Raw genomic sequence first — 27,938 nt, 5'->3', positions numbered from 1 at the left:
GAATTAGCCCATTAAAATACAAACTTCATGAATTTTAACATGTATTACTGACATGTTTATTGCTTATCAATAGCTGTCAATTTACGCTTTCCCCCCATGACCTAAATGTTTTGCTTTAAAAAAAAACAAAAAAAACCCCATGGATTTCCTCAAAGCAAAGTGAACTGGTGTAAAAGAATTAGATGAATGACAACTAAATCACCCCAAACCCTGCAACTCTTAGATTCACATGAAGCAGATTTTGCATTGAATGTCCGGCTTGGGACCTGTGAAAATAGTCCTAACAATCTATTTTCCTTCTGTTATGTGTGCGTGGTTTTCATTACTGGTAAGGGTTGTAGCAAAAAGAAAATACCCTTTAAAAACAAAAGAATGTTGTTCTGTTTTTGTTCATCCAGTGGCTTAATTGCATTCTTCCTTTGGTGATATGGTTGTTTGTGGCAATAGAGATTTTACTCTTTAGAGAGTAAGATTAAAAGAGCTTTCTCCCTGCTTTCCCATCAAAGGGAGAAAAAAGTATTATTAAATAATTTTTGATAAGCATTGAAATCACCTGACTTCATATTTTCAAATCAATCCAATTGTTTGAGTTGATAGAGTGTTTAGTATGACACTGTAGATATGACCCTGGTTCTAAATGAACAAGCCGCAATAAGATATTTAATATCAACCTTTCATGGTAAATACCGTAATTTTCTCTTCTGAGATGTAGCTGGCCTTGGTCCTGAGGGCTCAAACCCTTCAACAGTGAGTAAAAATGGTGAGGGATATCAGTCCTTCAGCTGGGGAAGTCCTGCCATTTGCTCCTTCAGTCTGTTACCTGCCCATGATTGATTTTAGAAAATCCTTTCCTCCAGCACAAGAGGACTGGATCAGGTACTTTTACACATGCATGTGTTCATCCTCTCTGGTTAAGACCTCATTAATATTTTAAGATTAAAAATTCCTTGTTTTAACAAATTCCTCAGAACTTATTCTTATTTTCCTTCATTCCATGTGACATCTCATCCCTCCATCCCTCCAAAAATAGCCTGGAGCCATCATTCACTGCCTCTCCCTAATCTGATCCCCCTCAGGACAGCAACAGGACTGTGGAGTAGAACGTGTTGGATGCCACACTCCAGTTTTCTCATGCCCAGGTTTGGGTTTTGAATTTCCAGGGTTCCTGTGTTAAAATCAGGAGGAGAGGAAAGAAACTGTCCCGCAGAGACTCATGAGGCTTTTGCTTTATTTATAGAGCATCCAAACCTAGAATATTAAATACTGCTGAGGAACGAGTCTGGGCACAACAAGACAGATTTTGGATGTGTTCCTCTCCATCACACAGGAAAAGATGTTGTCAAAACACAATTGAGCTCTCAGTCTAAACACTACCAGCACTATCAGATCCAGCCTCAGACAGAAACCACAAGACATCCTACATTTCAGTAGAGGATCTTAACACTCTCGCAAGAGCCCCCCTCTACCAGGATCCCACTCAGCTAGATTTTGTTTCAGGTTTGAACCAAAACCCCAGCACTAAACTCCCACTGCACTGCCACCATCTCACAGGGCTCTCTCTCACACCAGTGGGAGCTTCTGGAGAGTCAGGAGAGAAGAAACCAAAGAAGAACCACAGGCAAGCTCCCTGTCTGAAAGTACCAACATTTGCCCCTTGAAGCCTGATTTGCCCTTTTCTTTTCTATGCTGACATCTCCCACACCATGGTACCTACCCAGGGAAGTTGTAGGGATGCTAACATGGCCCCTTGGATGAAGGACCAGCAGCAGACACTGGAAAATGCTGTTCCTGGCCAGAGAGACTGAGCTTGAGACTTTGCCTTTCCATGGCCATATACACCACTGACTCAATGCTGTTATCCAACACATGAGCAGCCAGCCCCTGCCCTTCTAGTCACATTTGCTTAAGGCCAGAGCAGCTGGATTTGGTCATTTGGTCATTTGGTCATTTGGTCATCACACACAGCCCTTTTGTGGCTTACAGTGCTATGGGGAAACACTGCCAGTGAAGTCACTGCTCCTTTGAAGTGCTAGGACTGTCACCACTAAAGTATGGGGCACAAATATGCATCTCTGTGTATATATTTATATTTATATTTATATTTATATTTATATTTATATTTATATTTATATTTATATTTATATTTATATTTATATTTATATTTAGTTATATTTGTACATATTTATATCTATATCTATATTTATATTTATATTTACTTCCCCATCCCTGGAAGTGTTCAAGGCCACTTTGAGCAGCCTGGTCCAGTGGAAGGTGTCCCTGCCCTGCCATGACAAGGGTGTCTGAACTGGAGGGTCTTTAAAGTCACTTCCAACCCAAACCATTCAGTGATTCTCTGTGCCCACATGGAGATCCTCTACAGATCTCCAGCCTCTCCAGGAAGTTCTGGTAAACAGAGGTCATTGAAACAAACTCTATGGCCTTCATAAAGATCAGACTGCTCTAGAAGTTGCTCCTGCCAGGGCAGATTTGGAGAAAAGCAGTGCAGTATCACTACACTGCCTTTTGTTGACAATAGCCTGGGGGTAAAATAACTTTTTTTATTTCCTTCTCCAGCCTCCCATTCTTCTATAGGCCTGGCAAATGCTCTCAGACAGTCTGAGAGCATTTCTCCCAGAAAAGTTATTTCACAGACTCAAGCCTTTGTTTTCCATCCCCCAGAATGACTCTGTGAGATCTGCCATAGCCCCCAGCTCCCTCTGCACCTGAAGAGATGTCCTTGGAGGACTCCAAATATTTATGAAAACTGAAGCAGGAAATGTAGTCAAACGCCAGAGCGTGAGGAAGAGAGACAAGAGGTGATAACATACAAGCAGGAGAGCAGAAAGAAAGAAGATGCTGCATAATTCCCTTCTGCTACTACTTTTTTAAGGTCTCAAAACTCAAGATTTTTGCCGTGTCTAAGAAAAATTACCTTCAGCAAGAAAATAAAAATTTATGGTTTTGGGAGGCACATAGCTATAAAGGTGACCAAACTAGGAAAAACTCAGCAGTTCTACCCAAGTTTAGGAACAGCTCTGTCCATAACCCACTGCTGCCTTACACAGAGCTCTATTTACCACTCATCTCCCCTCCAAAAAACAGGCAGCAGTCCTGCTGGGGAACTATCCAGAGCTTTCCCCACCCTTTGCTGATTGACTTAACACAATTTTGAGAGGAGCAAACACAATCCCTCTCTCCAGCACAGCCCTCTCTACCTCTGCTCAACTGCAGCTATTCGGGATTTTTGTGATGGGCTGTGTCTGCTTTCTTTTTAATTACTGTTTTGCTTCTATCTCTAAGTTTTAAATTCCTCTTTGTCATTTTTCCATCCATATTTTTCATTTCATATTTCATGCTGCTTCTTCTGTTTGGTAACACCCTCTCACTGGGGGTTTTGTGTTAGTAGTCCCTGCCTGCTCTCTGTCCTGCAGGGTCTCCTGATGTTTCTCTTTCCAACAATATAGTGGGGTCTGAGTTCTTCCAAAGAAAACCAACAGTCACCTTCTCTGCAGCATCAGGGACTGATGGGTGGTTGGACAAAGGGTGTTTCTAACCAGATGGGAAAGCTAATTTACCCTCATGGAAACTGGGTGTTGCTTGGTAAGAAGGAATAATACCATGGCTGGCTCTCTGTGTTTTACAGCCCTTAAATAAAAATGTTAGGAGTATTCCTAAAAAACAGAAACAAATTGAGAGCAGGATCTTTCCCCTTTCACACTGTCCCTGGAGCAGAAGAGATCCTGACCAGGGTTTGACTAATGGTGAGGATCCAGTCTCTGCTCCACTTTTGTGGGCACCTGTGAAGATGTTGTGAAGCCCTTGGTGGGGAATTAGACTTCAGTGCAGCACAATGTGGGCTGGGAAGAGCTGGTTCTGTGCTGGGTGATCTGCACCCCTCCCTGTGAGTGCCTTGCAAGGCAAAGTGAACTCAAAAGGCTGTTGAAATGACCAGGAAAAAGTTTTTTCCTTTTTTTTTTTTTTTGTACTTTCAATGAAGCCTAAAAAAAGCCTTGATTTTTTTAATTTATTTTTAATTAGTTCCAATTTGGTGAAACACAATTTTAAAAACACACTATCCTGGGAGCAGAGAATGGATTTCAGTGTTCTCAACATTTCTATAAATAGTACGTCAGCAACCAGCATGACATGTACAACAGCTTTAGCCAGATTGCAAATCTGAAGGAAATTCAGATAACATTTAGCATGAGAAAGGGTTGTTATATTCATTTTTATGGAAAAGAAGGTCCCCAGATAATTTTTTTATTATCTATTGTTGTAAAAAGTTTATTTTATGACATTAGTAAGTTCCTGTTTTGAGGTGTTACCAATAATGACTTCAGCACATGCTGACAAATGGTTAGCAAAATTTCCAATTAGATGCAGAGACCACCTTATTAAAACCTGGAAATTTACAGCACTGCTTCTTGCTCAACCCCGGAGCCTGAAAAAGCACTTGGGAAAACTGTAGTCAATGCGAGGAAAGCAAAGATAATGTGTGAATGGCCTGCAAGGAGGGCAAGAGTGGGGGCTGATGTTCAGGGATGTTACAGGCAGTTTTTTGAGGGCTGGAGATTCTTTCTTTCCCATAAATTACACTTGTGTAGTTCATTTTATGTTTCTGGTTCCCAAAAGCAGGATGTCGAGGACAGCTCATTTCCTAAAAGTTTATGGAAATTCTATTGCAGATGACAGGAACTGGTGCTGTGCTCGGAGCTCCTCTATCCACCCCTCAGGTATTAATCAGGTGCCTTTGACAAGAACAGCCAAGCAGGTCACTGTCTCTAATGTCTTGCACACCCAAGGTTTCACCAGTGGAACCTGCTGAGTGTTTTGATCTGACTGGGAGCATCCCCCTTGCTGCTGTGACCTTGCCTGGGCTGCACAGCAGGTGATGCTTTGCCTCCCAGCCCGGCCTCATCTGCAGCCCTGTGCTTGGGGCACCCTCTGCAACGTGAACCTGAATTTTCCCAGGCTGGAGAAGAGGCTGAATTTTCCCCTCATGGTTTGTATGAGAGCTCAGACCAGCAAGCAGCAGTTCTAAGGAGAAAGAACTGCTGTTCTCTGAAGTGATGGGGCACCAGCTCCTGACTCCAGGCTGTGGGTGCACGGGGAGTTGGATGGATATCCCTGAAGAGTGATGGTGCTTGGGGTGTTTCCTCTCCTTTGCATTTTTATTAGCTGTCTTACACATCCAGCTGTGAAAAACACTTTCCAAGCTGCAGGGCTGTGCTGGTGTGAATTTGGTGATCTTGGTGAGTTTGTATTTTCCACGTTGTGTTACAGGAGATTTGCACCTACCACGCTGTCAAAGCTTTAATCCAGACTGAAGAAGGTAAATAAATGCTCCCCTAGCAAGGAAAGGACAGTGAGATACCTCCTGGGATGCAGAGATGTGTATGCAGGATGCCGACCTCATCCCTCCTTAAGGATGTAAGTGCTGAATGTGCTTTATACCAGTACTGGGGAGCAAAGTTTGGGTTTGGGGCATTTCTCCTTCAATCCTGGAGCTGGCAAAGTGAGTCCCCCCCCACCACCTGGCTAGTCCTGACCTTCTAATTCCTTATCCTGAACAGAGATTTTTCTCATGGAAACCAGCAGCAAGGTGGGTTAGGGTTTTGTTGTTGCTCTTGTGCCCTAAACAGGCACTGGGCCAGGGCACAGCTTGGGGACATCTCCCTCATGGGGCTGGGACAGCTGAGGGCATCATCTCCATGCAGGATGTGGTACAAGCCCCTTCCTCTGTGGTTAACCCAAAGCAGCTCTGGTGTCTGCAGCTCTTCCAGTGCACTGACTTCCTTCCCCCTCTTCCTTTAAGGAAAGAAAAAAAAATCTAGCACTTAAACATTTGCTTTGGTAAAGGATGAAACGGAAAAGTAGGTCAGATTTGAAGGATCCCAGCCCTGACAGTGTCCCTTCCAGAGCTCCAGACACAGGTTTTGGGGGAGAGACTGAATATGACTGCAGCAGTGCTTCTCATGCTCATTTGTGCTCTTCATGTTCCTGTGTATAAAATCACCCTCAAAATGCCCAGGACAAATTATATCTGATGATTTTAGGGGACATATTTGCCAGTTGCCAGTGATATATTTATGAAGTTACCCCTGTTCAGCTCCTTTGAAACTTAGCCGGGTTTTACCATGAAGCAAGGTTATTTTATTTTTTTAAATTTTTTGCTTTTAAATAGTCTAAGCTAAATTAGCTGGAACTTAATTACAGAATGCTTTTGATTAAAGCCAGACAATGTGCTCTGGAAGCCAGGATCAAAAATGACGAGACAGGATGGCAGCGAAAGATTAGGAAGGAAAAGAAAAATGACTGATTAGTTTTTAAAATCAATCAGGATTGCCTTTTGTACATGGAACAAAGGTTGCAGCCAAGTCAGGCAAACCTTTTGGACTAAGGAAAATTTGACTTTCAATCATATAATTTTAAATTTTATTTCCCAGGCATCTAACTGAAATCCAAATAGAAAAACTAAAGATTGTTTCTGCATCTGTTCTTAGAGATCAGGAGGGAAATAGTTACAAGCCTTGTGTTAGTTGTAGAAATCTTATGAAGATAGTTTGACTTGTAGACATGATACTTTTGGTCAACATCAGCTGTGCAGCCAAACAGCTGGCTGCTCTTGCCTTAATCACTGAACCTTTAGAAAGTGCTCCATAATTATTTTCATGCCATGCTCTGAAAATAACCCTGTTTAAAGAAATTGTGCACATTGCTAGAAAAACAAATGCTGATTCAACAAAGCTCCTTTCAAAGATACTTTTGTACCTTTAGCTTTATAATGAGCAATAGCCTCATTGCTCTGCTGGTTTTAATCCTGAAGACTTTTTATTGTCTGGCAACACATTGAGATGTGCATTTTTTTTTCCCAAGCTATTTTGCTCTAAAACAAGCATATGTGGGGTTCTGTATGCAGACTTTATTCAGCCTATGAGTGTAGAATATTCTGCAGTCCTGCAGCATTTCAAGTTATTTACCTTAGCATACAGCGAGGGGGGATTGATGTCAGTGCTTGGCCCTATCATCTGCACACAGGGAAAACTGAGAAATGAGATTCCCTGAGGAATTAGGTTTTATAAGGCTTATTTATAGCCAGGGGTGTACACCTAGGATTTGAAAATGCAATGGGGGAGGGAGTTTACGGGTGTTAGAAACTGTGGTACAGGACCTGGCTGGGACCTTAGGGTCTGGTCTCTCCCACGGATCACCATATGTGATTCCTGGCCACATGGGAGGCAATTCTTGGCTATCCCAAGGCCTCCTATTTTGTTTCTCTTCTGTTATTAAATTTGAGAGTGAACACAACAAAAAAAGTGAAGCCAAGCCATGAAATGACTGGCAATTGGCTTTGGGATGGGTGAGTGAACTATGTGCCAGGAAAAGGTGAAAAGCTCCCTAGTGCAGAATACAGCCCCAGGGGAAACTACTGAAACATAATCAAATAACTGGGAGATTTAAAAACAACTGAAAGATCCAAGAGATGGCACCAAGCTCTCCTTTCTAGGAGATAATGTATTGCAAACAAATTTGATGGAGACCCCGAGAGGATGAAGTGACCCTCGACAGTGTGGATCTCGAGAAGAGTGACAGGTAGAGTGTGAGACTGAGGCCTGGCTGGAGCTGGGAAATCTGGTGTGCTAAGTGCCATATGGTCCTCCTAGCGCGTGTGCGAGACCTCATTTCCACACCCAACTGCTCACAAAAAAATTGCACTGGTGCTATCACCAGTTGCCTTAAATTCGCTTCAAACTGGGTGACCTCACCATCTGGCCCTGGCTGCTGCAGCTTGGATGACCCATGGCTTGTAGGCTTTGTGCTCTGCCACATGCAAGGAAAGAGACTTTTTACTATTTACCCTTTGTGCACACACCTGTGTGCAGATACACCTGGCTTGCATTTAATGTCCAGCCTAGGAGAACAAGAGATTACCCTTACCCTTTCCACAGCAGCAGGTGGAAGTAAGATTTAAATCAAAGACATTCCAAGGAAAAGAAAAAAGCCTCAGTGTCCTTTCCATCCCCTCAAGGCTGGCTCCCAGTGCTGCAGTCCTGGACAGGGGCAGGAGCAGTACCATCCCTTAAGATAGTGTCCCCATCCTGCATGGCTATTTCTCCATTTCCACAGGGAAAATTTGATCCAGAGCCACGTGCTGAGGAGTGGTGCTGGCACAGTCATGCTTCCATGGATCTGCTGCTTTCCAGCCCCATGTGATCTGCAGTCCATGGGTGTGCAGCAAAAGCCTGAATTCACTTGGTCTGGTGATTAGACTACACTGTGGGAAATGATGAGAACACAGGTTCAGGCAGCCTGGGAGAAGTCTAACACACATGTCTTGGCAAAGCCCTTTGAGAAAAACCTTACCAAGGTAGAAATGAGGAGTAGGTGCATATTGATGCTTTTCCTACTGACACATAACATCTAACAGATGCAGTTCTCACACTTGCAATAATCAGGGAAGATTCCCACCTTCTACCCAAATGAAAAATCAAGGTATGTGCTTCTTAGAAACAGGGAAGAAATCGCTGCCTGTAGCAGGACAAAATGCTAATCCTGAAATTAGGACTTTAGCTTTTAAACTTGCCCTATTAGGACTTGGGCCAATTAAATTAATTTTTTTTTGATGAGCACTAAAGCTCCACCAGTGTCCCACAGAAAACTTTGGCCCCCAGCAGGACTGGCATGGCTGCTTCCCCTTAGAGCACTGCTGGAGCCTTTCCAAGGAAAGGAAAGGGCAGGAGCCTCCTGTTTGTGAGATTCTGTGCCTATGAAATACTCGGAGTCTTTCCAGCCTTTTTTTTTATTCAGCATGGAGATTTGTAACTGCACCTCTCTGGCTTTTATTGATTCCTGCATGTCAAGCCCAGCCATGCAGGTGTGAGAAGAGGGAATACAACGTAGTGTCCTGGGGTACAGCTTCTTGCTGTACCACCAGTAATTGCAGACCTATCATGGCTGCTAAGCTGAACAGGCATTTCAGAGTGCGTATTATTAGGTAGGATCAAAAAAGTGTGGAGCTTTAATGTCATTTTTGGAGCAAGGTTTGTACTAGGACACTCAAGAATGGGGATGGAGGTGCTCTTACTTCTGAGCTGACTGGAATAGTATTTAGAGACAGCAGCTGTGGAAGCCAGAGACACTCTGCCATATCCAAGAACAAATGCTAACAGCCATCTGGAAGAGTTCACAATGGCAAGAAGAGGCACTGAACACTGGCTATAAACCCAGGTTCCTGCCATGGTTCTGCAAGGATTTCCAGCCAGTGGGGGAGATGAGGTGGGCATGGCCAAGCACTGAGGAGCACCAAGATGAAACACAGCTGGGATGGTGGAGAGGGAATTAGAAAACCCCCCCAAAAACAGCATGAGGGAGCTCCTGCATCTGCTGAAAACCCAAGGGTGCTGACCTAGAGAACAGTGGGGAAATCATCCCAGTTTGCAACCTGCCAGTAGAAAAGGTTTTAGGAGTATCTACTTTTGTTTTCCTTTCTTTGACAATTTTTGAAAACTGAAGTTCAAGTGCTACTAAAATCTCAAGCTTATAATTGGAGGTAATTAATAAAGGGTTAGTGAATTAAGCTGCCAGTTCTCTATGGCAGTCAATGGAGATGGGGCAGATTTTTTTTCCAACACACTACTGATAAAATTAAGGAAAAAAATATTCTTAACATCTTCCCCAGTCTACTGCTATGTTATGCTTTTACTAAATGTTTCAGCATTTTTTTTCACTCTCTCAGGAGGTTTTTGAACTGCTTCAATACATCCACAGCTGTAAGTCTCTCCATGAAAGAAACCTATTAAAGGAAACAGCACATGAGAGTCACAGTAAACAGCAAGTGATGAAACTTCCCACAGCCAGGGGCTTTGTTGGTGGGAATACCAGACACCAGATCTCTGCAGGATGGAGAATGGTTACTCTGCTACTCTTGGGGACCAGGCTAATTCACACTCAACGATCCTTGTGGGTCGCTTCCAACATGGGATATTCCATGATAATTTCTTCTTCAGGCACAAGAACTGAAGGCAGGTGGCTTGCAGTGACCTGGCTCTGCATCTCTGTACCAGTGGGAGAAGTTCTGGCTGAAAGTCAGAAGGATGATTGTGCATCCCTGCCTGCTTGTGCATCTTGGAGATTTATGGATGCTCTGTCCTTCTGCCTCCGTGAGGGGACTCTGCCTCCCACAGCACCAGGCCACCAGCAGGCAGTTCCTAGAATTGCTGAGAAGTGTTTCATATTTCCTAGAGGATGTTATATAAATAAATAAATAAAAGCGGACTTGATAATATTTTGTAAGGAAAATTACCCATTTTCCTTTCCTGTTTTTTCTCCTAGGGTAGAAAGAAAGGAGCACAGAAAATACTAGAATTTTTAATTGAAAAAAATTTAATTTAATTCTGACCTGAAAGCTGGTTTTGATATGGCTAAATTTTTTTTTAAAATTTAAAAAATCTGGACCCAGTCCCACTGCTGCCAGACTTCAGCTGAATTCGTTCCAGAAATGTGAATTTGACACAAAATCGTCTGCCTCAAGTTCCAGTAAAAACTTCATAAATTCATCTTTTTCTGACTCCCACCTCACCCCCCTCCCCCCGTCTTGTTTACTCCAAGAGTGCATTTAGATTATTGTTTGGGGTTTTCATAATAGAGATGTAGTTTGAGCAAAACTAATTGACTTATTTAACTTCTGCAGATGGCTGATTCCTTACAGGGAGTAAAAGCTTCAGGTATTTTTTAGGCACATCTCTGACCTACTTATGGCCGAAATCCTATTTGAGCACTGGCGTCCTTCTGGTGGCACAACTGCTTATCAGGGTGGCAGTGAAACTGAACATACAAATGTTTGCAGATTCGGGGTCTCAGTCTAGAAGCTGTTGTGCTCTTAAACGGGTTGATGGATTTGTGTCCCGAGCCTTCACTGGGGCGGGAATTTGCTCCATCGGAAAATCCTCGCAGTGCCGTTTAAACGTCTCAAGGAGCTGGGAATGCTGTCGGTGAGCGTGGATGGACACCGGGAGCCTCCGCTCCTGCCGGGCTGTGCCGCCCGGGATGCATTAGAATTGTTAAGGCTCTGCTGGGAAATGAGGCCAGGACAACAGCAAGGCAGAAAACGCTGTTCTGCTGTCAAGGAAATGCTCGAAAAAGCAGGAGGGAGCGAGGGCTGAGAGCAGAGCTGCAGCCCTGCGGCCGCGAGGGAAATGAGCGAGTTCGTCCCGGGAGGGGCCGAGGGGACGGAAGAGCGCAGGGCAGCGGGTGCCATATATTGAAATATTAATATTTCCGTGCGTGCGCTGAGGAGGCAGTTTGTTTCCTTTCTTTTCTATTTTTTTTATTTCATTTTTCCCGATGCCTTCCTCCTCCTTCCAGCCAGAAATAAAATTTAAAAAAAAAAAAAAAAAAAGAAAACAACAACAACAAAGAAACAACACTAATTTCCAGCAGCATAACGCCGCTATAAAAAGTGCCGGAGCGGCGGCTGCCGGGGCGGCCCGGCGGGGGCAGCGGGCGGGGGCCGGGGCGGCTCCGCGGGGCGGCGCGGGGGGCGCGGGCCCCGCCCGGCTGCTCCGCCCGGCCTGCGCGGGGGCAGCGCCGCGCATCCCGGCTGGCGGCGGGCGGGAGGCTCCGCTGGGCTCCGCTCGGCTCCGCTCCGCGGGGCTGCGGCGCCATGGAGGCGGTGGACCAGGTACGCGGAGCGCCGCGGGCGGGGGGCGGGCTGAGGCGCGCCGCGGGGCGCGGAGCGGGCGCGGTGCTGACCCCTCTCTCTGCCCGCAGCTCGCCTCCGCGGGCACTTTCCGCGTGGTGAAGGAGCCGCTGGCCTTCCTCAGGGTGCTCGAGTGGGTGAGTCCCGGGCTCGCAGGGCTTGCGGGGGGGCTGTCGCCGAAGTGCGCGCCCGGCGGAACAGGTGGGAGCTGGGCCGGGCTGAGGGACAGGGACACGGGGGCTGGGGACGGGGACGCGGGCGAGGGGCCGGGGTCTCGCGTCCTACAGCGCTGTGGCCGGCGGGGCGGGCTGGGTTTGTGGGTGACCCCCCCTCCATCCGTGCGCTGGCTGTAAACGAATTAAAAAAAAAAAAAAAAAAAAACGAGGAAAATAAAATCCTCGTTATGCATTTAGCAAACTTGTTTCTGGGCCGAGCGGTGAAGGAGGCAGATAATTGGTGTGCGGAGCAATGTCACTGTGTGTTGCTCTGATGCTCATTCGTAGTGAAGTCTGCAGGTCAAATGACATCCATCGCCGGTAGGTCTGCGGGAGCAGAGAGCCTCTCTGAACGGAAAGTTCAGAACATGTCATGGAGGATTAATCACATTCCCCTAACGCCGACTGGCTGGGGAATTATGTAAGGCGTGTATTTTGGGGGGCGCATCCCTGTGCGGGTGTGTTTATCCACATGCTGGCACCTGCAACGTGCAGCCCGGACCAGGGTGCCTCTGAGGGGATGTTTTGGTGTGCTGGGGGCAGCTGCTCGCCCCAGACTCTGTCCCTGCTCACCAGAAGCAGCTCCTCTTCCCCGCTGGGCACCTTGAAGCGTCAGGTCCTGTGGAGTTGGGTGATGGTGATGTGGTGGTGCCGTGGCCTGGGCCAGGGTGGCCCCAGGGTGGGGTCACCCGCACGCAGCAGTGGATGGACAAGGTCCCTTGTGCTCTTTGCCCAGAGCTCTACAAACCCACCCGGCGCCACTGCTCCTGCCTGAAGGAGAAGTCAGGACATCCAGGGGCTGAGCCCCAGGCGCTGGTCTGAGGGTGCTTCAGCCGCTCTGCAGCGCTCACTGGGGGGCAGAAGAACGGGGAGCAGAGCTGTTCTGTGGCAGATAGCTGCTGGGAGCGTGGTCCTTTGGATGTCTGCCTGATGAGGCTATGTCTGATGGAGCTTGGGAAGCGAGCCCTTCTGGGAAGGACTCTGGGCTGATGGGCATGGGCTGTGCCATGGAGAAAACTGTTCCCGCCGCAGCCAGTGTGTTGGCATCCTTGGGACAGCGGGTGGGAACTCTTCTCTTGGCACTTTCCTGGGTCTGTAACTTCTTCCAGCAGCCAAATATAAAAGCTGCCTTTGTCACGGCTGGAAGCCACAAGTAGAGCTCTTCTGGCTGCTGCAAGTGCACGTTGCCTGTGTGTGTACACAACAGGCACACGCGGCTGTGTGTAAACAGAGCTCTTCTGACACGGCCAGAGTGGGCCAGCCCTTGGCAATAAGGGAGTACAGGAAAAGGGTGCAGAGTGTGGTAACATTTGAGATGATCTAAGAAATTACTTTCTCTACATTCGACATTTATGTATAAGTAGAATTAAGCACTGCTTAGTTTATGGTATTTCAGAGTGTGGAGGACCTTATTTTTTTTAATATACTTGAAAGGCTTTTTGGATTACTGGAATTCCATCTCTGTTCAATTAATCTTATTCTCCCATCTTCCTTTGCTTCTCACCATGCCTCCAAACTGCTGTCCACCTCTCTCTACCATTTCCAGTCCCAACTAATTGTCCACCTCTCCCTCAGACTCATTTTATCAGCCTAGCCATAATTTTAAACTTTAAAAGACCAAATGCTCCAGTCAATTCTGTGTCCTCTTCCATGTCCGCCAGCAGCCTCACAGACCTTGTTGCACTTGATCAGAACAGTTAAATTACACTCCTTAACACCTCCCACTTGAGTCCTAGATTGCATCTGCAAGGGAATAAAGTTCATAACCCAGCTGGTGACGCAGGGATTCTGGGTGTTGGGTGGCTCTCGTGCCTGGGGGGAGGCTCTGTGGTGTCGCAGCACAGATGGCAGAGCTGTGGGAGTTCCTCAGAAAGTCTGGTAGGGTGGAGGTGGTGCAGGCTGAAAATGTCCTCAGCTTGTCCATGCAGTCCAGCCTTGAATTGTCACTCATTTGGGTGGTTTGGGGTGGCTCATAGTGACTCTGGGGTGAGCACATCCTTACTCGTGAACCTCTGCTGCTGAAATTCCTGTGTTGTGGGTGCACACATTTGTGGGTCTGGAGGCAACTGAAGTGGCTGTGGGTTTCTCAGATGTGAAACTGTAACTGCTGCAGAATTAATCTTTAGGTGTGCAGATTCCAGTTTACCTGCAATCTGGCTCAGACCTGGACTTCTGTCTTGAGGAGCAGACACCTTATCTGACCTTCTCAATTTCCTACTTTGATGGTCACCTAACACCCAGAGAGAAGCTGCTGAGATAAGGCTGAGTCTTCTGAATATTCATAGCACTGTAATATGTTTTCATTTGTGTTTCCCATGTACACTGTAATCTTATTTTCAGACAAGAAATTGCATTTAGAAGCCATTAAGAAACAACATTGGCTCAGGCCTGGGAAAGGTTAAGAAAAAGAAAAGAAACCAAGAAATCAACTTGTAGCAATTAAGCAAGAGTTGCATTTTTTGAACTCTACCTTGGCAATAAAGCATGTGGATCACAAATCTGAACTTGGAAAAATACAGCTGCACTGGGTGAGGCCTGGGTGTTTCCAGCTTTGAGTCAACTCGTGACATGTGCTGGGGGCAGGGAAGAACTGTATAAAAGCTGTATTTGTTCTTGCTCATCTTTAGTCCCTTGGCTGTTACTCCACAGATCTTTGCAGGAGAAGAATGTTCTTCTGAAGCTTATTTCTCAGACAATCCACTGTGGCGCTACAACCAGTAGCAATGTCACAAACACTCTTACAACTTCATTTGAAAAATAACTCTCTTGTACGTGCACCTGACAGTAATGAATAAGGAAGGAAGAAAGAGAAGAAATACGTTCATTCATCTCCCTGGATTAATTTCAGTCCTGTGATTCTCTGGATGTGTTTAGACTGCTTTTATTGGGGTCTGCAAAAAGTGAGCAAGACAAGCAAGTTTGTCACTTTCGGTGTGTTTGCTTTGCACTTGCTGCCTCTCTGGAGCCCTAGAAGAGGAAATTAAATGAAAAGCAAAGCTCTCCTCATGCAATGTGATGGAGCTACCTGCTGTACTCAGGCTGTTACTGGCAAAAATATTTTTGTAAAAATGGGAACTTTGTATCCCTAGGCTGTGGGGGAGCAGAGAGGGCGTGGGTGGTGGGGGGGGTGTGTGGGTGTGTATGTTTAATTACATTGTGAATTGCAACAAACAGCTTTCCTTCTGCAAACCCAAAGCAACCTGACACTTGTCCAGTTTCCTGTAGAGTAACAAGAGCTACAGTGCTGTCCATAATGTCTTTCCCTGTATTCCTCCATAAATAGCAGGGATGCCGAAACTTCACTGTTGTGCCAGTCAGGAGATGATTGCTTGATGGTTATCTAGAGGTTGTTGTTTTAAAATACCTTGCAGGGAGCTCCCATCTCCACCAACTTGCAGCTGTGTCTGAGTTGCTATGGGCAGGGGGTATTTTTGGCACAAAGGCCAGGCTGCAACTTTGTGTAAGCCAGTGCATCTTTTATCAGGGCACTTGTGAATCGTTCATGTTGCAGGACAGATCTTGTGGATGCTGTGGCTTTTCCTAACAGGACAACTTGGAAGTGAATGTTGGGATGTTCAGTGGACTCAAATGTGTCTGAGTTGTTTTATTTTTTGCCTTTGTGCAAAGAAAAAATATATTGCAGGCCTTGTATGACTGGCTTTCGTCACTGCTCATGAGCATCTCCGTGGGATGTACCAAAGAGTTCAAAAGCATTGGACAACAAATCTCTGGGGGGAATTGGATGAAGATTGTTTGAAAAATCTGTGTGTGGTGCACATGGACCGAGCTAACCTTGCTTTGCTTCCTTGCCTTCATGCTGTGATCACTTGACTGGTGAGCCAGGAAAAAGACCAGGCTGTTGCCTTCCTGGCAAGAGTCAAGCTTGCTTTGATGGTGTAGATTCTGAAAGGGTTAGCACCTCTTGCCTTGCACGCAGATGTGTGTTCAGAAGGCAAAGGGAAGCTGAATCTTGAAAGACTGATAATAAGTCTCGTCTTTTGTCCTAGTGCTGATTGCTCATCTGGCCGTGGAGTGCTTTTGTTGGATTATATTTGCATGCATATGAATGGACATAAGTAGCTGCGTGCTTTCAAGTGTGCCCTAGAAAAGCCTAGATATCTTGAGATGCTGAAAATAAATGGGAAAGAAAGAAGAAGGTAATGCTTGCATGAAGCATGTGTGATTAGCAGTTTGCTCTGTTTAGTGTATTATGGGCCTGAGATGTTTTATAGTTGTTTGAGACTTTTCATCACATTTGTATACATGTCTTTGGCTTTTGCTTAACCAGAAGGCTGCTGGCTACTTTGGTATGAGCAGATACTTAGTTGGTGGAGCAGGGTTATCTGGCTGAAGCTTAATGCTCCTCATGGATGCAGGGTGGAAGAGTTGAGTATTTGATCTTCTCTACCCACATATTGAAAGAAAAGCCTTAAAAAAATATATATATTTCTTATTGCCTGGTGTTTTTGTATATACAATGTCAGGATCAGGTGCTGCATATAGTGCTGGGCCTATCCATCTTGATGTGTAAGAAGCACATGCACATGCTAAAAATGTATTGTCAAATCTTTTGATGTCTGCCTGGGGATATAAGTACTTAGCTGTTCTTGTAAACTGGGTCCCAGTTGCTGCCTCAATGGTCTTGTATGTGTAGTGTCAGGTCAGTAAAACATGTGCCAAATCAAAAAAATGTAAATCCATTTCTATGGTATTTTAATATTAGAAAGGTAATTACCGTGTAACTAACCCTTCTCTGTAAGCTGTCATTAATTGGATGATTTCTTATAGGCAGCTTAGCATAATGCATGCAAAATACACTGCAGCTTTGGGCAGGCAAAAATTGCCACGATGAACCAACAAGATGTGAGCATGCAGGGTACCTGAGCCCTGGGAACAGGCTTCATTTGTCCTTGGCTTTGGGCCTGCAACTTCTGAGCACTTATTGGGGTAATCTGCAGCAGGGAACTCTGTCAGACAAGTTATTTTTATTAGGAAGAGCCCAGGAAGTGGGTTTTGCTGTCAGACATCAGGCTCTGTGGTGTGCAATAGGAAGGATGTGAAAAGTTGTTGTAGTCTCACTGGAGGCAGATGTGGAAGCCATATGTCACTCTGCCAGTGGGACTGGCAGAAAGGCAGCAGAAGCACTGGCAGTGCCCACGTGGTGTTTTACCTTGTGGTCCTCAAGTCTCAGCTACTGTGAGTCTCATGATTCTGAGACCTCTGGCTTTGATAGAAGATACAGTTTTAAATCAAGGTAGCAGAAAAAGATGGGAGGTCTAAAGACTTAAAACCCAGAACACAAAGAACAGAAAATCTGCCTTGTGGTCCCATGTTTTATGCAGTCTGCAGAGAGCTGACTGCTTTGCTGTTCACATCCATGATTATCTGCATGCATATCTGGTTGGAAACTGAGAACTGTGCTTATCAGCAAGTTGCTGTTAAAATGGTACAAATGCTGATACAGGGGAAGAGAAAAGGTCAGCAGTGCCTGACCACATTGCAAATAAATGACATCTTTCATCTGGAAAATGCCTACCATTTTCCATTTTAGGACCATGTTGTGATCACGGAAGAGCTGATTTTAAAAGGTCAGCTAATAGTTCATTTAAATCCTGATGTTTCTCAAGCAGCCCAGAGTGCAACCTGGTATAAAATAATTATGTAGGATTAGCACATATGGTTGAGAGACAGGGCTCCAGGAGCAGAACTTTCTGGAGTTATTTGCTGCTGCTGTGGAAGTTCCTGGGACAAAATGGTAAAATATCATGGCAAGCCATTTCAATGGCTGCTCTTACCCAAGTGAGGCTGTTTGAAGCATTAGGAATAGGAGATGAGGAAAGAGACTCATTAATGCTAAATTTGATTATATATGCAAACCAGGTTTCTATGAAAAGAAGAACAAAAATGATCTGACTTTCAAACTAGCAATAAGATGTGTGGAGATAGAGGGTTCTGCTGTTAGACAAACACAGTTAAAGTCTCCTTGACAATTTCTATGAGGGCGATGTTTCAGTCATCACTCCTGTAAATCAGCATCTGCATAATTGGAGCTCCGGGTAAAAGCCCTGCATGTTGACATCTCTGGATTCAGATGTTGCAGTTGGGAGAGGACAGGCTTGGAGATGCTTCTGATAAAACCCTTTTTATCATTTGGATGCTCAGGTCCCTGGCTAACCTGCATTCATGGCACTGTGTGTGGTCCCAAGGGGCAGGAGATGTTGCTTGGTGAAGTTCTCCACTCTGCTTCAGGGGAGAGGACCTTGTCCTGAGCAGGGAAAGAAGAGAGGCAGACAGCAGGTGGCACTGGGCTCTGCACAGGGCTGGCTGTGGAAGACAAAGCTGCACCTCTGCAAGCCCAGTTTTCCCCTTGGGCACTGAGTAAAAATGCTTCTTAGCATGGGCCTGGGGTGCAGTGTGGAAAACAGCACTTGGCTGGCTGGCTGTCCAGCCCAGCGTCTGCCAGAGGGGTCTTCATGGATTTTAATCCCAGGGGGGTCTACAGAGTGCTGTTAAGAACATTATAGAAAGGAATATACAGTGTGGGGATGCTGTGTTTAAGGTGTTTGTTCAAAGTGGCATATGTGCTGCAAAGTGTGACATTGTTGCTAAGGTGACAGCTTGCTTGCTTTTTGGCAAAAGCAAAAGAATACTGAATATAGGCAAACTGTAAGCTTTTGCTTTAATCTGCACAGTTTAATCTTCTGGCCATGGTAGAGACTTCTCAGGTTTGTGTTTGAAAGCATTGTTTTCCCATTCTGAATATTTCACTAATATTTCACTCAGTTAAAAAAGCTAATAGTGCTTCCCATTCTTAAAGAAAAGCCCTAAATCACATAAAATTACAGGGATTCCAATTATTATAATTTTAGGTATAATTTATGTCATTGAAAGGCTTTGATATATAACATTTATTGAAGCAAGGAGGCATTCTCTAAGAATATTTTATATGAACAGAGGTACTAGGTGTTGTGTCATTAGCAGTCTATGGATGCAGGCCCATCCATGAGTGAATGCTCCAGATTTTTGGATATTAGGGCATTTGCACTCATTTGCAAGTTCTCAAACCAAAGCTGGAATGTTTGGTGTGGGGAGAGCTCCTGTGGGTGAGGCTCAGAGGTTGGTTGTGGTGGGAGGAAGCACAGTCTTGTGTTGGACAGCCTGGGTTCTGCTGTGGTGAAGTATTTTCACAGTGCTGCCAGGGGAGAAGGATCAGCAGAGGATTAGACTGGTGTGGCCCCTAAGGAGAGAGGGTTTTCCAGATGAGCAGCCATCTGTGGCATGAAGCAAATGTTATGGACCTCAGTGTTGAGAGCAAAGAAGAAAGGTCTCACAAGATGAATGTCAGCTTTGGCCCTTAAAGCAGAGGGGTAGGGACATGACCCAGGAAAAAGGCTCAGGAAAGGCTGAAGTAATGTGCTCATTGCCCTTTATTGTTTTACCTTTCCTTCTTATTTTTTCCAATGTTCTAATGGATAGATAATTGTGTTTCTCTGAGCAAGCTGTTCTGTCTGTGCCTTTTCCAGAATGCCTTAGCATCTGGGAGAAGGCTGTGTTAGAGGCAGAGCCTGTGGGAGCTGCTGAGCAAATGCTGTGGGGAGCAGAAAGTGCTGCAGCCTGAGGCTTGGGATAAACACTGTGGGGAGCTCTGGGGGCTCCAGGTCCTGGAGAAGTGCTGGTGCAGATGTTCCAGCCCAGTTTGGCAGGGTCATTGGGAGGCAGAAGTTAGTGAGGATGTTTTCAGTGATCAGACCATGACACAGGGGGCTTTTGCTGGATTGGAGAAGCCACTTTGATAAGAGGACCCCATCCTAGTCACTAAAATGTGCAGGAGGGACGTAGTGTTAAGGAAGCAGGAGAAAAACTGAAGCAGGAAGATTTCAATGAAGTGTTATACATTTTCAGAGGAGAGGTGTACAGCCCCAGACCTGCTGTCGGAAATAAATCTGATTTGACTCTTGCAAAAGTCCCAACCTGTCAACTTGATCTTTATTCTATGAGAAATACCAGAGCCTGCTGTGAACAGCCTGACTGAATATTCACTAGAAGTACTCAAAACTCTGAAGTATTGAGGGTGAAATTCTGCTCAGAAGATTTCAAAATGAAATGCTACCCAACATCGGCAAGATCATTGATACATCAGGAAGTAATTTATAGTAACAGCTCTACAGTAGCTCTTTGAATTTCAAAGAGAAATTTATTGTTTGCCCTCAGTCTTCTCATTTCCTCATGTTACTGCTCTGCCCTCCTGTGTAATTTCTCAGGTGATGCAAATCCAAAATATCTAGCTTGAAGTGATAAGCCCCAGCTCAAATCCTTTGTCACGTACATGTTGGGTGCTTGTATTGGGGCCCCATGTTTGACACTGCATCTGACAGGCTTCATATTAGGTGAAAAGCCTCTCTGGCATCCCAAATAGTATTAAAGAAGTAGCAAAATCTTCCTTTTTAGGTTCCCAAAAACCAAGGAGACATTTGGCTTCTTGGTTCAGCCTCCCTGAGGCTGTATGGTCTATGGCTGCCTTAAGCATTCAGCCCAAAATACCCCAGGAAGCCAGGAAATATCTTACAGCTATTGAACAAGCAAACTTGAGCATTGCTTGAACTGTTTTCAGAGTAATCTTCTCCCTGGTTGTGTGCTGGAGGTATGCTCAAAGCAAAACCAAACAGGACAAGGCCCCCAGCTGCATGCAAGTCTAAAACCACATCGTTGTATACCCCTGCTCCTCCCCACACAAGGCATGTTGCACACAAAACACTTCTTTGCATCAGTTTTCTACCCCATTTCAAACAGCCTTTGTATGGAGGGAAGAGTGTCTTGAAGTGGTTGAACGTGGCAAGGTCACACCTCCCTGTTGGGACTGTGAGGGGGAATGATGCTCTTGGGTGTATCTTGTGCCCTGCCCAGGGGGCTTAGGTTTGATACTGGAAATTGGCTTATTATTGCAGAATATATATATATAGCAATAATTACTCTTCAAAGCTGAATTTCACTTTCTCTTAGTGTTTTTTTAGGGACTGTGCTTGAAAGCCAAAGCAAGCGTGGGATTCCCCCACCACCAAATCCAGAATCCAGCGACTGATAAATCCGGCAGAGCTCTCCTGATTGCCATCTCCAAGGGCAGTCAGCGTGCTGGAATGGAATTAGGACCCGGTTTGAAGGAAGATGCCTGCCAAAAAATTAAACAATGGATGCCTTCCTGTTTCATTTTAACATTTTAATTAAATTCTTCGCTGCTGTGTGCCTTTGATCTTGGTGAGCTGATGCACATGGTGTGTGCTGTTGTGTCATAGCAGCATTTTGTTCTAATCTTTCACGCTGATGTAAGGATGCATTTGAGGGTGGATAAAAGTGCAAAAGCTGCTCACTGCCAAGTGCTGAGTGCATTGCAAGCTGCCTTTTCCAACTGGTGACCCACGGGCATGTGGACAGAGGGATTACTCACAAGTATGGCTCAGTTGAGTTTCTCTCTAAACATATTCACTCTCTTTTCTTAATCTTCTGTGAGCAGTGCTACAAGAAGAGTTTCCTTGATGGAATTACTCATTGAGAGGGTTGATGCCAAGAGTGAAGATTTTATTGTGAAAGGAATTTAATTTTAGGTGGAATAATTAATAAACTTTGATTTTTCAGTCAGAGAGCAGAAGCAATGCTGTATGTTGCACATTGGGCACATCCATCAATTAATCCCAGCCAAGTGCCCAGTTTGAGAGCATTTGGCAGGCAGCTGGCTTTCCTTGCAACCAGGCACAGAGCAGCAGGAAAGGTATTGGAAGGAGTTTCCTGTGGATTATAGGCTGGGGCAGGTGATTGAGGATCATGTGGAGTATTTGTCCTTTATGATTTGGGTTGTACCTAAGATGTCAGGGAAGAAATTGTCGTTGCTACATCAAAAGGAGTCATTGGTAGAGCTGCTTTGGGAAAAGAAATTTCATTTACTTGAGGGAAAAAATAATTCTTAATCTCAATTTCCTTTGAAAACTGGGACTTTGGAGAGAGCATAAACAGAGGAATATTTGTGATAGAAACAACAATATTTCAACACAAAATATTTCTGTAAAGAGATATTCTCTACAGAAATGGTTGTATTCTCCTCTGCACACCTCACTGAGATGCCCTAGGCTCAGTCCTTCTGGGGGAGTCAGTGATGGGACCCTTTTGCCCATTGGAATGGTTTAGTCTGGCTGTGGCACCTGATTTCCAGAGCAGGCACAGGGTGAGAGACCAGCCCAAACTCACTGAAGGCACAGCACTGGTGTTCCCAGGGTAAATGTTGCAAGCCCTTAGCACTGGCACTTAGAAAAGTCAAGACTTTTTTGAGAGATAACAACTCTTTTGGGAAAAGTGAGTCTAAAGTGCAGAAAATCGTTTTGGTTGAAAATTGTCATCTGACATGTGAGTCCAGGAGTGCATGCTGCTGCTGTAGTCTATGCATATATTGTGTGCCTAGCCCTTTTTCGGGCCGACAGTGGAGTTTTTCAGAGCTGTGCAGGGGCAACACAGTCCACTCAGCAGAGCATCAGCATTCCTAAGCCCCCGTGTGTTGCTGCGTTGGCTGCATGGGCTGCCTGGTCCTGGGGCTGCTGTGGCAGCCTGTCACTCGTGGCAGGCAGCTCTGTGAGAGGGCGCCCGTTCCAGCACAAAATCTGTGCCTGTCCAGATTGTGAGGCCCTGGCAGGCAGCAGGAGCTGGCTCCACAGCGGGCTGACATATGCAGGGGATGCTGGCTGTGCCACGGGGTATGAGCCTCCTGCCACTGCTGCTTCCCAGGCAGGGATGATGCCATGAAAATCAGCTCCTTGCCCGTGGTCCTCCACGGCCCAGTGGTGGTCCCCACTGCAGGGACCAAGTGCTGTCACTGCTTTTTTTTTTTTCCCCTTCTCTTTTTTTCATCCTCTCCACCATGGCTTTCACAGCAGAATGACAGCAACAGGAGATGGAGACGGGGTTTGGGTCTCATGGCAGAACTGATCCAGCACAGCTTGTGTTGCTGAGAAATCAAATAGAAAAGCTCTTTCTGCCATGTAGCTCACCATGGCATAGTTCACTCATTTCTAAAAATGGCTTTCCCTCTTCAAATTTATGTGCTCGTTAGTGCTGGCCACCCATGGGCGCAGCGTTGTTTGTTCGTGCAGCTGGAGGGGCTCTGACAGAGCTCATAAATGTTCTTTGTGCAGCTTAGTCCCCCAAAAGTAGTGACTCAGCAGTGATCAGACATCTCTCATGGGACAAACAGTTCCCAGCTATTCCCAAATTGCACTGAAACCCATGTGTCACTGGGCTGCCAAGAGGCAGGGCTTGAGTACCCCACATCTGTATTGCTTCTGCACAGAGAGATTGCTAAGCATGTCCTGGGTTTTAGGACAAGAGTATTCTTGCTTCGTTTGAAAGAGAATTTATTTTTTTTCTGGGGATTTTTACACTCCACCCCATGATGCACTTTGGGATGCATTCAGCTTTCTCTTCTGAATAGGGCTCCAGATGATGGAAATAAATTATCATAAATTAGAATAGATTGCACTCTTCAGCATCTCTACATCTGTCATTATGTTTCTTTAACAGTTCAGTTTAACATTTATACACACTCTGACAGCAGCTACTGGTGTGTATGCTATAAATATTGGCTTGCAGAAGACATTAATGGAGTTTAGGTAAACGTTTGATGCCGCTGAGATTCTGTTCCATATGGTGGTATGCAGAAAAATCAGATTCTACATGCCACATATAGTGGTCACGTATTCCTATGGACTGGCCTCCTGGCATTGCAGCAGCTCGCTACCCCACCAAGAAAGCTCAGGTGCCTTCAAAGAGGAAGGTGAGATTCTTGCAGTCTATTCTGGTTTTTGCCACCTGTATTTATCTGGGATATTTAAAGCCAACATATAGCATGTAGAGATGGGAAGTGCTTATGAAAAAGAAGCATCTCACAGAAGCAGCAATCAGGCAACAAGATGTGGGAATGCTCTGCTTTGAACATATCCAAAGAAAACCATGGGATTTTCTGGCCCAGGTGCCATTTTGTTAGTCAGTAATTGAGTGGCAGGGTGAAAACTTTATGCATTGGCTGGTCACAGTTGCTAAACCTGTAATTTTTTGCTCTACCCCTGATGCAACTGTCACCAAAACTACATGGAAGGAGTGTGGCTTGGCAGTTTGGGGAATCTGGCTTGCATCCCTCTGACTTAGAGGAGGACAAACAGCTGGGACCATCATGACAAGAGGCAGGAAGAAATATATTCTGGTTCCTCTAGTGTTCCTTCTGCAGTTCAACAGAATTTGGGTGTCTCCCATAGGTTTGGGGCTTTTGCTTTGTTGGCTTGGTGGTTTGTTGTTGTTTTTTTTTCTGTTTGCTTTGTTGGTTTTCTTTTGTTTTGCTAATTGCCACACTTTGGTTAGTGTAGCCTGCTGATGTGGCTGTGTCCTCTGCAGTTTCTCTGATTTACCCCACTTTCAGACTAGAAGGAAGGTCTGTGCCAGGCTCAGCACTGCAGAGGGGCAGTTGGGGTAAAGCAGCCCAGCCCCTGCTCCTGATGTGGGGCCCTGGGAAACATCTGGCTCGTGCTGGCCCTGGGGCACATCTGCTGCAGAGAGCAGTGCCTGCTGCATTTGCCCCTGTGTAATGCAATGCGAGGAATGAAGTAACCATAGTGTACAAACTGACTCAAAGCAGGGCAATCTGAGGAGAAAGTGCTCTTCACACTGTAAATTGCTTAAGGTCTTTGTGATGCCAGTGAATTAAAAATCTGAGAAGAAAAAACCCTCCAGTGCTGTAAGTTCAAGATGAATCTTTCAAAAGCTGCTGGTGGGGAGGGCAAGAGATAACTTATCTGAATGGAAATGTATTTAAACTCTGTATCTTGTACAGTTCTGTGTTGCTGCTAAGCAAACAGTGTGTTCCCTGTCACTTGGAGAGCTGGAGACATTTTTGTATAGACTGAATAGGTTTCTGTGTTGATGTTACCCCTTTTGATCATAAGCATTAGTCAGGTTTTCAGTCCTTTGCAGGTTATTCCTTTTAAAAGGAGTTGCTTCAGATGATTTGGTGACTCTCTCTTGTTTATTCATACTGGCAGTACAGAGAAGCCTGGTGTGCTCCTGCATCCTGTGAGCGTCTGCAGCCACCTTCCCCCTGACTGGGCAGAAAACCCTTTCTTACTTTTGTAGTTTCCAGGTTTTATTTTTGTTCTGTCTGCTTGTGTGGTTCTTCTGCCTCAACTTTCTTCTGCTCTTTTGGTCCTGCAGAGGAAAAAAAAGTTTTGTGAAACCATTAGCAAAATCTTTCTGCCCAGAGCAAAACCTTGCCCGTGAATTTCCTTTGAATGCTTACTTGTGTCTGAGCTTGAGGCTGGCATTTAGGTCTCTTGAATGGTGTTTCAAAGGAACTAAACTGTACTTAAAGAAAAGCAGCATTTACATTGGCCTGATGCTAAAGACATTTTAGCCTAGCCAACAAGATTTTATGGTGAGCCTTGGTCCAGCAAGGAGCCCTTCAGCCTTCTCCAAGCTGAAAGAGAAGCTGGACTCCGGGGAGCAGTTTCAAAGCATTTAAACTCTTTTATCATTGTTTGTTGTGTTTGTTTTTTGCATCTTTTGATTGTTTGTGGACTGGACAATTTAGATCTGCAGTCTGGGTGTAGCTAGGACAGGTGTGAGTTTCTCCATGATGCCCTAATATAAGCATGCAGAATTTGGGAAGGAATGTGCAGTGAGAGGAGATTCATGTAAACAATCTGCATTGGATCACTTGTCATGAGGATATCTCTTTGAATTATGTATTTAATTAACTGCATTTAAAAAAAATAGCTCTCATCTACATTGTAAAGATAATTTTGGCTGGAGAAGAGAGAAAGGAGCCTTCATTCTGGATGAGTTTTTCTGTTTGTTTTCAAATACACATTATGTTCTCATAGGAAAGTAGTCTGTGTACTTCTTTTTCATCAAATCTTTTAGCTTTCACATATGGCTGACATTCATAAATTCTAAAGCTGTTTTTTTTAAGCTTTCTACCCCCATTGTAAACCTGGAGATGACCTGCTCCCAGTTCCTGCTGCCACCTGTCCCTGGCTGAAAGGCCCTTTGGGGTAGGATGGGAGAAAAGTCACACTTTTTGCATTCCAATCAGTGCTGAATCTCAGAGTTTAAAAATATCACAAGTGAAAAACATGGATGTGAGTCATACAGAAAGCACCCTTCATTTCTCAGGAAGTAAAAATATCAGAAAAACACATTCTTCAGATGTTTCCTCCTGTTGAGAGGTAGCCTCATCTAAGATTTCTGTTTGAAGTGTTGAATCATAAACATTGGTTCCCTGCTGTCACAGTGACCACTGGGTATAGGAGACGCCTATTAAACATTAACAACTCACACTGTGCCAGAGCTACATCAGTCACGAGGGTCTGGGTGAGCTTTGCATGAGGAGCAAAATGTGGAGAAGGCTGCGATGTCATTTCTTGGGTCAAGAAACTCCAGTGTTCCATCCCAGTCTGCAGTGAATGCCCCACTTCTGGAAAGTTCTGTGCTCACTTTGGACCTAAACACTCATTCACATCTAACACATGTGGTGTCATATTCCAGGGCAGCATATCTGCATGTTGGGGGACTGATCTCTTTCTTTTTGGTCATTGCCATTGCCCCTCAGGGGCTGAGAGACCATGTATGTGTGTATGATATGTTTTGTATCAGCTTGATTTAGTTGTATTTGTGAAGCAAGCATGTTTTAAAATGCATATGCATTTCGCTCTCTTTTTACAAGATTAATATTTGAAAGGCTATTTAATACAAAAATGCCTAAAATTGTTTAAATCTGAGGCATGCTGGAGAGATCAGAGAACTCTTATCAGCTGAATTAGTAATGTTGAATTAGAAATGAGAAAATCCTTTTCAATTTAAGTGGCTTTTCTCAGAACTTTTTGCATGTTTAATATCCTCATTCATCCTTCTCATAATTGTTCCAATTTCAGCACTCCCTGAGTATCCATGCAGATGTGCACAATGCACACTGTTCAGGCCCTGATCCATTCAGCCAAGCTTTACATCCCTGAGGACCACCAGGAAGCCCCCAAACCATTTGTCTAACGTTTTCCTCCTGTGGATGCAAAGATTGAGTCCTTCATGGATAGTGTCATACTTGTATTTGAAAATCCTGCTTGTGCTGCTCTCTGAGAGATTGAAGAGATCATGAGTGCTCTTCAGTGTAGACACTTTACCATTATCTTCCAAGAATCTTTAAAAAAAAATTGAACTGGAAATAACATTTGCGTAATATTTTGTAAGAACACTACCATGAGGCTCTTCGGGGGAATTACAAGTACTGCTGTTTTTTTTCTTCAAAACTCTTGGAAGGGGTCAGCCTCTCTCCAGTGCCCCTTGATAACAAGCTGCTGTGAGAGCTTAGCAGAGCAATGTGTGTCCTGGTCACACCAGATGGATCTCATTTGTGTTGCTGTTCAGAGTCATGATAGGCAGCAAATGGAGTGCAGCCTGAGGCAGCACTTTGCTGCCTGAATTTGATGCCTGATGAATTAGGGAGATAAATAAGGCAAGAGTCCACCTTTGCTTTTCCCTTTGAGTGTGCACGTAAGTGTTAGGTGGCCCACGTTTGAGAAGACAAAGTGAAATGAGCTTTCAAATATTTCCTTGAAGTTGTCTTAATTATTTCATTATAATGGTAAAGAACAAAGCAGAAGAATCAATACGCCTAATTATTACATCTAAATGCAAGAGAAATTAGTCAGTGAACTCTCCCTTCTCTGGGGAGGATTAATCTTCCTATGCTCTATTTCAAATGTCTTTCAGAAAAATGAAAGGCTTATCACCTAGGAAACACGCAGTCCTAATCGCCCAGGTCTGGCTCTTGGATTTATAGATGGTGAGAGGACTCTTAGTTGGTCTTCTGAAGCACAAAATTATGTTGTTTTTGCTTGTATGTAACCATTGTAGTTGAATTTTGTAGCTGGGTGATTTGAATGACGAGCGCAGTTGGGGCATGTGCCCGTGTCACCCCAGCAGGCCTTGGCCAGCTCCGGGCG

At 44.9% G+C, this 27,938-nt stretch overlaps 1 protein-coding gene across 1 annotated transcript in view; it reads left to right on the top strand.

Moving 5' to 3' along the window:
- Window positions 1-11,521: 11,521 nt before the first annotated feature.
- SYNPR (synaptoporin) overlaps window positions 11,522-27,938 on the top strand; it is a 101,483-nt gene continuing 85,066 nt past the window's right edge. Inside the window, exons 1-2 of the mRNA XM_038149051.1 lie at window positions 11,522-11,680; window positions 11,770-11,835. Of these exons, the coding sequence (XP_038004979.1) occupies window positions 11,663-11,680; window positions 11,770-11,835 (84 nt within the window). The 5' untranslated portion in view covers window positions 11,522-11,662. The remainder of the gene's footprint in view (window positions 11,681-11,769; window positions 11,836-27,938) is intronic.

Source organism: Motacilla alba, chromosome 12 (genome assembly GCF_015832195.1).
Source record: "Motacilla alba alba isolate MOTALB_02 chromosome 12, Motacilla_alba_V1.0_pri, whole genome shotgun sequence".
NCBI lineage: Eukaryota > Metazoa > Chordata > Aves > Passeriformes > Motacillidae > Motacilla > Motacilla alba.
The sequence above is the reverse complement of the archived record's forward strand: the minus strand, read 5'-3'. Positions and strand labels throughout refer to the sequence as shown.